General features: G+C 42.9%; 1 protein-coding gene across 4 annotated transcripts in view; it reads left to right on the top strand.

Moving 5' to 3' along the window:
* Positions 1-14,378, top strand: part of STARD13 (StAR related lipid transfer domain containing 13) — a 127,604-nt gene that overhangs the window by 92,497 nt on the left and 20,729 nt on the right. For 3 of the 4 annotated variants that reach the window (XM_081860148.1, XM_081860147.1, XM_081860150.1), the window contains exons 5-6: positions 9,690-11,083; positions 11,954-12,127. In XM_081860148.1, coding sequence (XP_081716274.1) covers positions 9,690-11,083; positions 11,954-12,127 — 1,568 coding nt within the window. Of the gene's footprint in view, positions 1-1,545; positions 1,703-9,689; positions 11,084-11,953; positions 12,128-14,378 lie in introns of those variants that run through there. The other variant, XM_081860149.1, reaches the window with a different exon arrangement.

Raw genomic sequence — 14,378 nt, 5'->3', positions numbered from 1 at the left:
ACACCATTGTTCTGTAGGGGACAGCACTGCACTGCTCACCTGACCTCCACTTAATTGCGTCGCCAGTAGAGGGGGAAGGATGCAGCCGTGCTGAGGTTCACACACTGAAAACTCACAAGCACAGCCAATCCAGTGCTCCTACAGGGGCGCTTGCGCCCTGCCTATCTCCCTGTGACCCACTTGAGGTCAGGGGAGCAGCAGTGCTCCACCATGCCATGCACGACTGAGTGTTACACATACGTTTGTTGTCTGTCTGTTAGAGAGAGTCTCTGAATAAGGCCTCTTGGCTGAAATACATTGTGCTATTAATAAATATTCATCAGCACTTTGAAATGCTGTCTCTCTTTTTGCTGTCTTTCAATCCACTTCCTTCTGCCCGCTGTTGTCTTCTGCTCAGAATTATTCAAGAGTCTTGAACGCACTTGCATAGCAGAAACTGGGAGAGAGACTTTGACAAAAGAACAATTCTCAACAGGCTTCTCAAAATGCAAGGGCAAAATACATGTTGTTTAGTTAAGAAGGTACTTGCCTCACAGTGTTGTCTGCTGCCATGTGACTATAAGACATGATCCGCTGCCAGATAAAAAGCCGATAACATTTTTCCAATTTTTGTGTGTGTGTGTGTGCTGACTTATTAAAATAAAGCTCATCATGTTTACAACCTCCTTGTGTAATACAGGCATTATTTAAGGCTTAAGGGGTTTCAGCAAGGAATGCAGAAAATGTCTTGTGATGTGGGGAATTTTGTAACAGAGCCAACAACCTTTTATTTACAAGGCACTCCCCTCCCAGGGGCACTTTCTAATCAGTAGTTAGCATAGTGTAGTACATTGCCTCTTGAGAGTCCCAGGACTGCAAGAAGATCAAATCTATCCATTCTGAAGGAAATCAGCCCTGAGTGCTCACTGGAAGGACAGATCGTGAAGCTGAGGCTCCAGTACTTTGGCCACCTCATGAGAAGAGAAGACTCCCTGGAAAAGACCCTGATGTTGGGAAAGATGGAGGTCACAAGGAGAAGGGGACGACTTGGTTGGACAGTGTTCTCAAAGCTACGAACATGAGTTTGACTGAGCTGCAGGAGGCAGTGGAAGACAGGAGTGCCTGGCATGCTCTGGTCCATGGGGTCACAAAGAGTCAGACACGACTAAACAACAACAGTACATTGCCTTAAGAAACATTGCACACATCTGATTCTCTCTCAGGAGGCTTGATTAATTATTCTCAGTGGTGTTACTGACAGTGGCAGTGCTTAGAATGGGTCAGGAGACAAGTGCATCCCATTTCTTCTTGGCCGGACCTAAGATGGACATCATTGTGTCTGGCCTAATTTGAAATGAAACACCTTCCTTACCTCCTCACTCACTTTCAGGACTGGTAGTTTAGGACTGCAGTCTTAAACCCACTTCAGATTAAAGATAAAATGTGTCTTCATAGTGCTACAACCCCAACCCTCAGATGAGCATACCGGCAGATTGAATGTTGGCATCTGCCCTGGCCCCATCTGCCTGCTCATGCCTTCACTTGCCTACAGTTGTCTCCTCCGCCTCCTCTTCCTGTTGGAAAAAGTTAGCAAAGCGCCCTGCACCCAGGTTCCTAAATACGGAGGAGAATGTGCTGCTTCCATTTCAGACCCTCCACTCTGGAGTGCTTTTTAAAATTTATCCAGCTGGAAACAACAGCAGGAGTGAGCAGGCAGGGAGAGGTAAGACGGGTGAACTTGAGCAACTTTTGATTTGCTGGTATGCTTGTCTGACACTTGAGTTGTGGCTAAGGAGAGCACTGTGTCCTGATGGCTTGTTTCACATCTCTCTTCATCGTAGGCATCTGGCCTCAACAGGCTCAGTCATTACACTTCAGTCTTCCTCCCCTTGCTCTGCTGCCTCCCTGTGTCAAATTGTAGAGTTTAAAAAAATCTAGGACAGCAACATGTTCTTTTATTTGTGCGTGTGTGTAACTGAAATTGCTTCTTTCTTCTTCTGAGATTATTCACATTGATGATCGTAGCCAATCAGCAATCACCTCGTAGATCAAGGGATGCCACAATGTAGTAAGTCTTGATGTAGAGCTTGCTCCCATGTAAGCGTTCATATAATTTAAAGCATAGCCAGTCAGTGTTGACATCACTGAGAACGAGTGAAGGCAACTGAAAATGAGAACGAAAATGATAAAAGCAAAGACCAGAAAAGTAAAAAAATAAAAGCAAAGACTAGAAAAGCCTTATCTTACAGTGTAGATAAGGAGGCAGATATGCAGAATTGGAAAGAATGCTAGAATATTGGTAACATGGGGTTCTTCAGGATGGAGATGGTTGCAAGTGGCATATACACTGGATAAACATTCCTAACGTCTGCAGTCCACATTATGAGATGCAGGTGTTACAGTGCAAGTCAGCTGTGGTATTAGCTACCTGGTGCCTCTTCCTCAAGAACCATTTCCCCCCACTTCCTGCTTAGTGCTACAGTCCCCAGCGGAAGCTGCTGTTTGGTTGTGGCCTCAGAAATCAGCTGCAGACAAAAAATAAAATAAAATACGGTTAGGCAGTGACTCACAGTTATTTTATAGTTCTCTCTTCCACTGCATATCTGTAAGGATGGAAAATATCTCTTCACATAATGGTTACTGCCTCTCTTAACAACTCTATTTGCCATTTATTATGTCTGGGGCATAAAGCCAAGCAAGCACTGATGGTTAGAAAGCTTGGAACAGTTATATTCCACATCTCCTTGAATGCCTCAGAAAAACAGCAGTCAATTAAGTTGCTGAATGGCCTAGCACTGAAGGCCAGTCAAAGATGGAAGATACAAATGGGTCACTGCAAGGCATTCTGGGAGAAAAGATGAGGCAAATCTGTAATCCAATTGAAATCAGTGGGGAAATTAACACATAGTTCTACATAACAAACTGTTAGCGCCTGACATTAAACTTCATTTGAAGCATATTCTTATGTTTTGAAATTCCATTGAATTGCCCTTAAGTTATTTGGATAGACACACAGCTGCAGTTGGAATGACTGCCTTCCCCAGCTGTAGGGTCACAGCCCTTGTGAAGGAAAAAATGTGGGAAAATCCATTAAGAGAGCTACACTCATGCATTCTGCTGGCACCCACATCCACCTGAGGAAACAATGTTTTCAGTTCTAGTTTTCTTCTATTTTTAACCAGCTCTAAAGATGCTAAGTATAGAACGTTCTTTCTGAGCCTTTACAATTTGGCAAACACTGTCGGCCTTCCTGAGCTAAGCCTTCAGCTCATTCATAATGGAGAACTGTGCACACATTTTTGTTACTCGTCTAGCTGTGTCTTATCCTAAAAACAGAAAGCGGATGCGGAAGTTGAGTGAAGTCAAGCTTCCTGGCTGAGCGGCTATTGGAAACCGAGTCTCCATAGTAGAAGTCTAACGTTCTAACCACGAGACCTCACTAGTTTTTAGCTGTATACAGAGGACTTGTGGATATAAGGCATCAGTGTGCAACTCTAACCACTCTGAAGGCAATATCACTGATGGGCCTGGCCCTTGGCTTCACTCAGCACTGTGGCTACTTTCCTTGACCACTGTATTGTCTTGGATTCAGACATAAAGGGGGTAGGGGCAATCATTGATAGACCACACATGAACGCACACTGTCTGTGGGCAATGTGTTGTGTGGTTCAAATTCAAGGGATCTGGTGTACTTTGTCAGTGCTTCAGACATCTGCGGTCACAGGCGCCATCTTAAGAGGATTGAGGGGGCTCATGCATGACACTGCATGATGTCATGATGTCATGTACATGATTCTGCAACATATTGTGAATAAGTTATGTGACACCCTGACATTGTGCAATGCTATGAGGAGCCATGAGGCAGAAGTGAACACCCTCTGAATATTGAAGGGGCTCAGCTCCCTCAAAAAATACTCTGTGGGGGCTTAAACTGCCTAGGAGCAGGCACTCCTGTCTGCTGTGCAGATACTCAGAGTGTTTCACTCTGTGCTGGCACACCCTGATTATGAGGACCAATGAAGGCTGAGCAATCCGTATAGCAAGTTCCTCAGAACCAAGCATGGGGATGTCCTGGGGGGCAAAGTTAGCTACTCCTTCGCAGGATAATCCCTGTGAGCATTGCAGCGCTGTGCTGGGGAGCGTGGGAAAGCATTTAGCTTTGCCCTTTGTCACACAGAGAGATTGCACTGGAAGGCTGCAGTGCATCATTTGCTAACCGTGAACTCAGTTCTGCAAGTGCCAGTTCTTATGCAGCCAAAATGGCAATATTCATGCACGAGAAGGAGCAAGCCTGAGAGAAGCCCAGGTGTAAAATTGCCACTGCGAGATAACAAATTCCTTTCATACCGGACAATGGTTTGCTATCTCAGCTGTATTGTTAGTGAATAAAGTCAAATATATCATCATGCTCGGTGATAATTAGTGTCATTTTTGGCAGTTTTCTCAGCTGAAAGGGCCAACTGATTACACATAGAAACTGGCTTGTGCTCTTTATTGTTAGATATAATTTTCAGAACAGAGTCAAATTACATTGCCAGCTAGCTTGTTTAACTTGGGATTATCTTTAATTCTGCCAGCACACACTATTGTCAGACACAGTGGCTGCATTTGGATGATCACATCCCTGCTTAATAAGATGAGATATGAGTGAACCTTCCCCCACCTCCAGTGCTCGAAACCCCATTGATTACCCCTTCATGCAAGTCATGATTAAGCAAGGAAATTTCTTAATTGACCATAGTTTCCTGTTTTTTTTCTGAATTGGGAAACTACAGTTACCAGCTTCACAACAAGCCAGGGTATTAAATCAACTTCAATAATATTCTGGATTGTTCTGATACTGGCAATAATAGTTTGGTGGTTCAGACAAAACAGACGGCTCCGGTTTGTCAAAGCCCTCCCGGTTTGTTCTCTCGCATCACAAGAAGGAGGTACAAAGGGATTGCATGTAATGGAAAAAGCCTTGCTTATCTCTCAGTTTATTAAGTGTAGACATAATTGAGCATCATCTGACTTTCAAAGGTTCCCTGAATCCCTAGAATAATGTTCAAAACAGCATCACTTCTGTATCCCAAGAGTATTCTTGGGGAGCCGTGTGATAGTGCTAAGTAAAGGTGCAGATTATCTAATGGAATGCTTGTATTTTTGTGTGGAATGATGTTTGTAGATAATAATCTGCTGGGCCAAAGACCCAACCCAGCCCCTAGAGAAATTTTATCTGATCCCTGCTGTCCCCATCAAATTTAAATAAATATGACACAGTAATTTAAAATTTTACTACCTTATCTCTATTCAAATTTTAGCAGGGACCCTTATAAGATTGTAGGGGGTTTATAATTTAAACACTTCTAAATTATGGTGATAGACGAAGCGGTAGATTTTCTGCATGTTGGATGAAAATGTACGGCTGTTAAAGATTGTTGGCTGAAATAGATTTATGAAAATGCTGTGTTTACTTTTGGATAGTAATTTTCTTGGGAATTTGAGTGGCTATTTTAAATGGGCTTAGTCTGATATTACAGAGTGATCCGAACCTACTGAGTGACAGAGATACCATTGTATCTGCAAGTCTAGCAGCTCATGGTGGTGAAAGGTGGGAGTCGGGCAGATCAGGCCTGATCCCTGCGTCACACAGCAATAGGGCCTAGATCAGGTCCTCTACTCATTCTGCCAGTGCAAGAGTTTCCGCTTGCCAGACAAAACAGTTGACCTCCTAACACATGATGTTCTGGGGTTCTGCTGACCCCCAGAGCCAATTTGGGGGTGTGGGTGGAGGAGAGAGGGGAAAGCCCCATGGTGCTTCAAGACTCGTTGCAGCAGCTCCCACAAGCATAACTATTTTGTCAAATCCAGCCCTATATAAGAACCTGGGAAGGACGGCGCACATGACAAAAGAATTCATGTAACATTAATTTGACTTTGACCTTTCCAATTATTTCTAAGGAACGTAATCTATCCCCTCCTCTCCCAGCCACAACAAGTCCTGAAAATCTCTCTAGGAAGAATCAGTAGAACCATCCTGAGCAATGTGGGGTTGGGCATGGGGGTGAGAAGTTGTGGGGAGGGGAGAATAATGAAAATCAGCCTTGGAGCCATATTATTATTATTATTATTAATAATAATAATAATAATAATAATAATTTTGTACCCTGCCCATCTGACTGGGTTGCCCTAGCCACTCTGGACCACTTCCAACTGATATAAAAACATAATAAAATATGAAACATTAAAAGCTTCCGTATATAAGATAGATTAGTTAAGTAAAGGAAGTTCATGGAAGGGAAGCTTCCTGTCCCTTCCTTACCCCACGCAGCAGCTATCCCCAGCCCACACTGTCAGGGAAGGCCCCCTGACCCCCCAGAGAGGTGGTAGGGGGGCAGATTGGATGGAAAACTTACTTACTGTAAACTTTGTTAATCTTTGTAGGATCCAAGACCATGTCTTTAAAATAAAAAGATCTGGTGACTTCAGTTTATGGGCTAAAGCTTTCCTTCTAAGAGTGGTAATTCTTTCCAGGATGACGATAGTTTCCAACGTCCATAAATAATTGTATGAATTTACAAAGCCCTGAAAAACGTAGGTCCTAGGTATCTTAGAGAATGCCTAAACCCTTGTATTCCAGCTCAGTCACTGAGATTGTTTGCAGGAGCATGGTTAGTCATCCTCCGAGTTGGCAAGGCTCATCTGACAGCAGCAAGAAACAGAGCGCTTAGGGTCATCAACCCGTTTCTATGGGATGCTCTGCCAATAGCGATTCAGCGGCCACCTTCTGTTTCAATCCTTAAACATCTGCTGAAAACCTCTGTGCTGCCAAGCTTATGGAGCCATTTAAGAAAAATCTATTTGCCATAGTTTGTTGATCTCTGATTAAAATTTTTACATGGTTTTTACTGTAGCTATGTATGTTTGCTATAAATGGCTTTGGTTTTGTTTCTTAAGAATAGAGATAATGAACATATTTTTATAGATAAATAAATTGGATTTTCCCAGCCAATTCTGTTCTACAAACGCACAGCATGTAGTGCAAAGCATGGGGCTTTGCGGTGGGCAATTAGTGTGTAGTCCACAAAGTCCATATACAGACGTACCTTGGAAGTCGAATGGAATCTGTTCCGGAAGTCCGTTTGACTTCCAAAAGGTTCAGAAACCAAGGCACAGCTTCTGATTGGTTCCCGATTGCGCAGGCATGCCAAAAAAAAATAGCGGAAGCTGCACCAGACGTTTGGCTTCCAAAATAATGTTTGCAAACCAGAACACTCACTTCCAATTTTTGATCATTCGGGAGCCGCAACGTTCAACTCCCAAGGCATTTAGGAGCCGAGGTACGACTGTTCTGTCCACAAAGAGTTGATTCCAAGCACAATTTTGCAGCAGCAGCAGCTGCTTCCTTGTATGTTAATGGGACACAGCTATCTCTGGATATAAGAATGATGGGAAGGACAAGGGAAGGCTATGTACTGTGTGGAGGACATAGTTAAACTACAGGGTTGGCTCCTGCAAGATGTAAGGATGGCCACTAGCTTCAGTGGCTGAGACAAATGAATGGATGGCAAGGCCATCAGTTGCTACTCGCCACAATGACTATGCTGTGGTTTCACAGCTGGGGACGGTATGCCTCTGAATACCAGTTGCTGGAAACCACAGGAGCGGAAGTGTACGGTCCCGGTAGCAGACTTTCCACAGGTCAGTGAGAACTGGCCTGATCCAGCAGAGGGATTATTTGTTATGTTCTTATGTTAATGTGCAAATGGTATTAATTGTTTGATTCCCCCCCCCCTTATTTATAGGCTGTTGTGGTTTTGCTATGATTATAGTGATATTATTATTATTTTTTAATTTTATTATTATTGTGAGCCACCTTGCGCTCAACATTGCTGTTGGAAAAGTGGGAATCAAATATCAAAGTGCAAACTCACAATTTAGATCCATAGTTCCCAGTTCTAGATGTTAGGCATACGGGAATAGCATTCATCTATAATGGATAGTGTGCAATACCCGTAGGTAGCTAGTTTACTACAGCTTTGCTTATAGCTCTCTTGAGTTTAAAGCCAATGTGTTTTTGTTCAACAAACAATCCCACATAGTTTCTGATGGAATGTGGAACTCATTTCCCACCCACTTTAGTTGATGTTAAACAGTATCATAAGTTTTCCCTTTCCAAAACATGTTTTCTGTAGGTTTGGTGTATAGATATTATATTACCACCACCACTGTCCATATTCTCTGTGAACTGTTTCTCATCTTCCATTGTTCATTTGACATTGTGCAGCACAGTCTTATGCATGTTTACATGAAATTAAATCACACTGTTTAGGATTGCAGTCTAAATTTTATGTTTTGGGGCTGGTTGGTTGAGGGATTCTGGATTTATACCAAACCATGTATAGTTATTTCCCAATATGAGATTTAATTATATATAAATGGCTTCAGGATTACACAACCAGGTGTAACAACCTTCTGTGACTATTGCAAGTGTGAATCAGGATGCACACCTGTATTTACACTGAACTGGTTTGCACGTAACACTAAACTGTGGTTTGGTGCTGTGAACATGCGCTAGAATGAATTCAAGTGAAGCTTTGGGTTTATACCCTCTGCTCCCCCTTCTTTTTTCATGCAGCCAGGAGCAGGACTTTGCTAGCATTTCATTTTTCATTTTTCATTTTTCATTCAAACACTCCTAGTTTAGCATTATGTAGAAATTAACTTTCTGACTGTAGGAAATAAGTTTCTAACAAGCCAACTTCAAAGCACAGCTGCTTCTTCTTCTTCTTCTTCTTCTTCTTCTTCTTCTTCTTCTTCTTCTTCTTCTTCACCACTCCACCTTTTCCCCTGACGGAACTCAGACTTTGTTTGTTTTAAAGCACAATCTCTGGTTCATACATAATATAAGACAGGATTCGTTGGAAGTGAAACTAAACAATAGTGGAGTCCTTCTCTTGGCTGCATAGGAGGAGTGAGGCATGCACAGACTTGTTTACTCAGGCTCATTCATCCTTGTGCACTTAGCACTAAAGCATGGTTTGATATGGTATGCAAACCAATCCATTGTGGTGCTCATATAAAGTTTATTGAACTTAACAAGGATGTGCATCTGGGTCCACCAGTTGTTGCACTTGATGAGGTGCCCACAATTACATCCCCAATAGTGTCAAGCTAGGCCGCCTTTATGCTTTGACTTTGGGGCTATTGTGGGATGTTTTCAGTTCTCAAATAACATTTGAGTTTTCTAATTATTAGTTAATATTATCATTAGAGTAAGAACAGAAACATCATGTCACTTGGCCACATGGGATGGGGTCATCCAATTAGAATTCGTTTGGCAATGCATTATACGTAATTTATTGTTCCAGCTGTTTCATATTATTCCCCCAGTGATTTTATTTGGTAAATGTCCATGAGATTTTTGCTTGTGAAGCTCTCAGACAAGAGAGAGGGAGGGAGGGAGGGAGATAGTACATTCCAAATGGATCTGTTGAATGAGCTAATGTTGAAGGATATTGACTTCACAGAGAAACAGCTCTATTTGTGCATTTCAGAGCCTGTATTGGAATTTTAGAAAGTGAAGAAAGGAGGGCTGTAATCCATTATCTTTGAAAAAAAGAACAGTATCATCCAGCCTACTTAACTTTAACTGCATCACAGGTTTTTTTAAGTCTATAACGCTAAGAGGGGAAAGACATTCTATTTATCTATGTGCTGTTTTTCAGAGTGAAGACTCTGATGAAGAAGACCTTTGTGCCATCAGTAACAAATGGACTTTCCAAAGGACGAGCCGCAGATGGTCTCGGGTGGACGACATTGACACCTTACTTCATCAGTCAGACAAGCATGGGTCCTTGGGGGACATTAAAATGAAAATCACCACCAGCAGTGAAAGTGTGCTTACTGACCTGAGCGAGCCTGACGTCTCATCTATTCACAGCGAGAGTAGTGGGGGAAGCGACCATCGGAGTCATTCTGGAGCCAGCAACCTTCTCAGGGAGACATTTGACTGTTCAGGACAATATTGTGTAGAAAACGCTCTTTTGCATAACTCCACCTCAGTTGGCACCACCCCTTACCATCCTCCAGAAGACTCTCATCACCTCGGCAATGAGAAACCAACACGGACCAGAGCTAAAACCTTTCTGAAGCGTATGGAGACACTCAAAGCCAAAGGGGCACATGGAAAATTGAAAGGCTCCACAAGGACTAGTAACTTAGTGATAGGCAGACCTGTTCTTCAGCATGAGCCAAAAGCCCTAAAGGATATGCAATGCGTCCAAATTGGGAATGGAAACCTCCAGAACATAACATCTCAAAACGCAGTCAAGCAAGCGTTTCCCTTCTCTGCTAAATCCAGCAGTGAGAGTAGCCAGTCAGAGATTAGCAGTAGTGGCATAAGCACTCCCTCCTTAAAGGAACGGAAATACCATGAATCAAATAAACGAGGCGGCATGTACCTGGAGGACCTGGATGTTCTTGCAGGAGCAGCACTGAGGCAAGTGATAGATCAGAATCGTAGAAATGAATTTCATTCCCAGGAGAACCTAGTTGTCCATATTCCGAAGGACCACAAACCTGGAACGTTTCCCAAGGCACTTTCCATAGAAAGCCTCTCCCCTACAGATAGCAGCAACCGCGTGAACTGGCGGACAGGCAGCATTTCTCTAAGCAATCAGAAGTGCTCGACACCCAAAGAGTCCAGTCCCCTTGCTATCTGTCCAAAGGAGAGCCGAGTTAGCATTTATGACAACGTTCCAGGTTCTCACTTATATGCCAGTACTGGAGACCTTCTAGATTTGGAAAGGGAAAATCTCTTTCCTCATCTGGATGACATTTTGCAGCAGGTCAATGGGCTTCAAGAATCCGTAGACGACTGGTCCAAAAACATATTACCAGAGCTGAAGAACAACGATCTATCCATTGGTGAATGTGGATCTTTATCATTCCGGTCACCAGTCAAGATTGCATTAGACTTTGAACAGAACTCTGTATCGGATGGCCGGACAACCCCTAGTGATATGGACAGAGATGGGACATCTCTCAATGAATCAGAAGCTACTGGTGTTAGGGACAGAAGAGATTCTGGTGTTGGAGCATCTCTTACAAGGCCAAACAGGTTTGTACCCTTCAAAATAATTGGATATAGATTTGAAAATCCTGCTTCATGTTCCAGAGTTCCATATACCATGTGGTCATGATGATGCACCACCTTCTTTGTGAATGGGATGTACTGGAGCAAAAGTAAATTGCAATTTTGTACTTTATGAACGTTAATTATACCTGTAATGTTTCTCAGACATCTAGACTTTTTCAAATGGGTTGTTTTTATGTTAGTTACCGTATTTTTCGCCCTATAGGACACACTTTTTCCCCTCCAAAAATGAAGGGGAAATGCGTGTGCGTCCTATGGGGCGAATGCAGGCTTTCGCTGAAGCCTGGAGAGCGAGAGGGGTTGGTGCGCACCGACCCCTCTCGCTCTCCAGGCTTCAGGAGAGCCGCAGCGCCAGTCCCACAAGGTCGGGGGACAGCAGGGAGGTGGAACGCCACCATCCCGCTGTCTCCCGATGTGGTTTGGAGGCTGACGGCGGGGAGACGCGTGCTTCTCCCGGCCGCCAGCCCCGCAAGCTCCGGGGACAGCGGGGAGGCGCAGCGCGTCTTCCCGCTGTCCCCAGACCTGATCTGCAGGCGGGCGGCGGGGAGAAGAGCGCTTCTCCCCGCTGCCGGCCCCACAAGCGCCTGGGGGGGGGAAATAATTTTTTTTTTCTTTATTTCCCCCCCAAAAAAACTTGGTGCGTCCTATGGGCCGGTGCGTCCTATGGGGCGAAAAATACGGTAAATGTGGAGAGTAGTCTCTAGAAATAACCAGTATGGATGGACGGCGGAAGGAAATCTTGTATACTTGCAAGTGCAAATCTCGCAGAGGCCTCAAACATAGCACCATAATCAAACTTCTTATTCTGTTGTTTTTTACTTTGTTTGTCTAAAGGCGATTACGTTGGCACAGTTTTCAGATCTCTCACCAACTGTGCCATGCCATAGGATCACTGCAGATCAGCAGTCAGTCAGCTGCTCAGTTAAATCTGCTGCAAAAATTTTCCCTGCTTCGTCTTACTGCCATCATGGAAAAATACTCCATGTCAAACAAGCATGGCTGGACTTGGTGAGTACTAACATAGTTTAAGGCATTTGCACTTTTTTCAGCATACTGTCATGATGAAGCCTAAAAATTATGTTCATCGTAAAATCAAGACAACTTCTTCCATCAATATGCACTTTTGACATGGGGGGATCTTTTTGGTGAAGAGTTTAATATAGCCAAGGAATGGCTGTTGCAGCAGTTTTTTCCTATTTATTTATTTCATTTAGTCTAAAGGTCATCCTTGCAACCATGTTTCTTCTTTACTTGAAATGTACAGTACATTGGGCAGTTTAGATTACACAGAGAGGGCTGATCAGAGGGAGGGTCTGGAAGGCTCATGTCGCCTGGACCTCCGACTGAAAGGGAAACTCAAATTTTAGCTTTTGATCAGTTTTGTAACTTGTTTTAATTCACAGCAGATCCAAATGTGGCGAGCAGATACTTTTAACTTTTGGTTGCGACTTTAAGCAAATAAGAGATGTGATTTGGTACAAAGACTTTCTTTTGTTGTTGTCGTCGTCAACTGATGCAGAATTTGCCAAATTAAAGTGTTAAAAATGTTCCTAAATATTAATAAAAATGCATAGGACATGATGATACAAGGTTACCCAGTGGTGAACATGTCTTCTCAGTTTAGCTGATCATATAAACAAACTACTCATAAGAAAGATAGGAAGTTGCTTTCTGCAGAGTCACATCATTGGTCCATCTAGCTCAGCATTCTTGCACTGACTTGGAGCAGCTGTTCCAGGTTTCAGGCAGGTGACACTACTAGCCCTGCATGGATTGAATCTGGAACTTTTTGCATGCAAAGCAGGTGCTCTACCTATGAGCTGTGACCTGTCCGCAAAGGCACTCTTTTTTGGGTGACTTTCTGATATGCTGTCAATTATTATTGTTATTGTTATTATGGCTAGGGGGGTCTCAAAAGCTGGAAGTAGCCCCAGCCTCTCTGGACCTCTGAAAGAGCCCAATGACAGAAGCTTCATTTTGCTTTTATGGTGAAAACCCATTTTGTATTTCTAAAATTACAAAATTTCCTATTTCCATCTGTGGGAAGTGAACTAATGGTCCAAGTGTCCATGCCAAGATTGTTACCTCATCAGGAAGATAAGTTTTGGCTATTTAAACATTATACACATGTTGTGGTGCTGTAGAGATGTTTAGAGCAGCAGTTCTCAACCTGTGGGTCCCCAGATCTTGTTGGACTACAACTCCCATCATCCCTGAGCTCTGGCCTTGCTAGCTAGGGGTGATGGGAGTTGTAGTTCAACAACATCTGGGGACCCACAGGTTGAGAAAGGCTGGTTTAGAGGGTGGCAACACCTCTATGCTTCTCCATTCAGGACCAAGGGCAGCACCCAACTACTACATTCCATTAGTGCAATGATTCCCACTTGTGCAACAGAGCTTTCCCCTCCTCTTCTCTCCCCACGTGCACTCTGCTTCTTCCCCAAACCTTCAGAGGGTTGAGGGAAACCCAAGAACAGTTTTAGGAGGCGCACAGGGGAAGAAGAGAGAGAGTTCCATTGCACAAGCGGAATTCCTTCTGTTGATAGAATGCATTAGCACTACAATGCCAACTACTTGCTTCATTAGAAATATTGATAGAACTGGTGCGAGTTTTTAGAGATTGCCTTACTATGTTACATGGGTTTAAACCCAAATCTGACTGTTTAACACGGGCAGTGCCAGAGCAATAACAATGCCAGTTTACAGCCATTTCTGTTCGTTGTGCAAAATTAGTTGACATTCTCATTACAGAAGTTTCAGGGTAAAAGGTCAATTGATTCTGCAACTAATTTAGAATTAGGCAGGGAATACTGATGTGTCTACTCCCATCCTACTACAAGATCCTAAAATGTGTGGCAAGTAAATGGAAGGGCATGGAACATTGTGAAGAAAAAACATTGAGGGTAAATTCCCTTTTTAAAAAAAATTTAAAATAATAATAGTAAAATACAAATATAATACATTAATAATCCTACCTTTAATTTTAAAAAAACCAGCAACAGTATTGGTTAGGCATTATATCAATAAAAATAATACATAGAATTACATATTATCTTGACATTTCATATTCCACAAATTTATAAACAAACTCCACATTTCAATAAACTTATTATATGCAAGTTTTGTTAGACATACTAAAACTCCTACACATTCATACCAGGGTGATATTAAAATGGTTCTCAGCAATTTCCAGCATGCTGCTATCACTGCCTTGCTACTATGAGTAAACTGTTGATGTGGGTGAACTATGAACCAAAAG

Source organism: Podarcis erhardii (genome assembly GCF_964252035.2).
Source record: "Podarcis erhardii genome assembly, chromosome: 4".
Lineage (NCBI taxonomy): Eukaryota > Metazoa > Chordata > Lepidosauria > Squamata > Lacertidae > Podarcis > Podarcis erhardii.
Note: the sequence above shows the minus strand (reverse complement) of the source record. Positions and strands in the feature narration are given on the sequence as shown.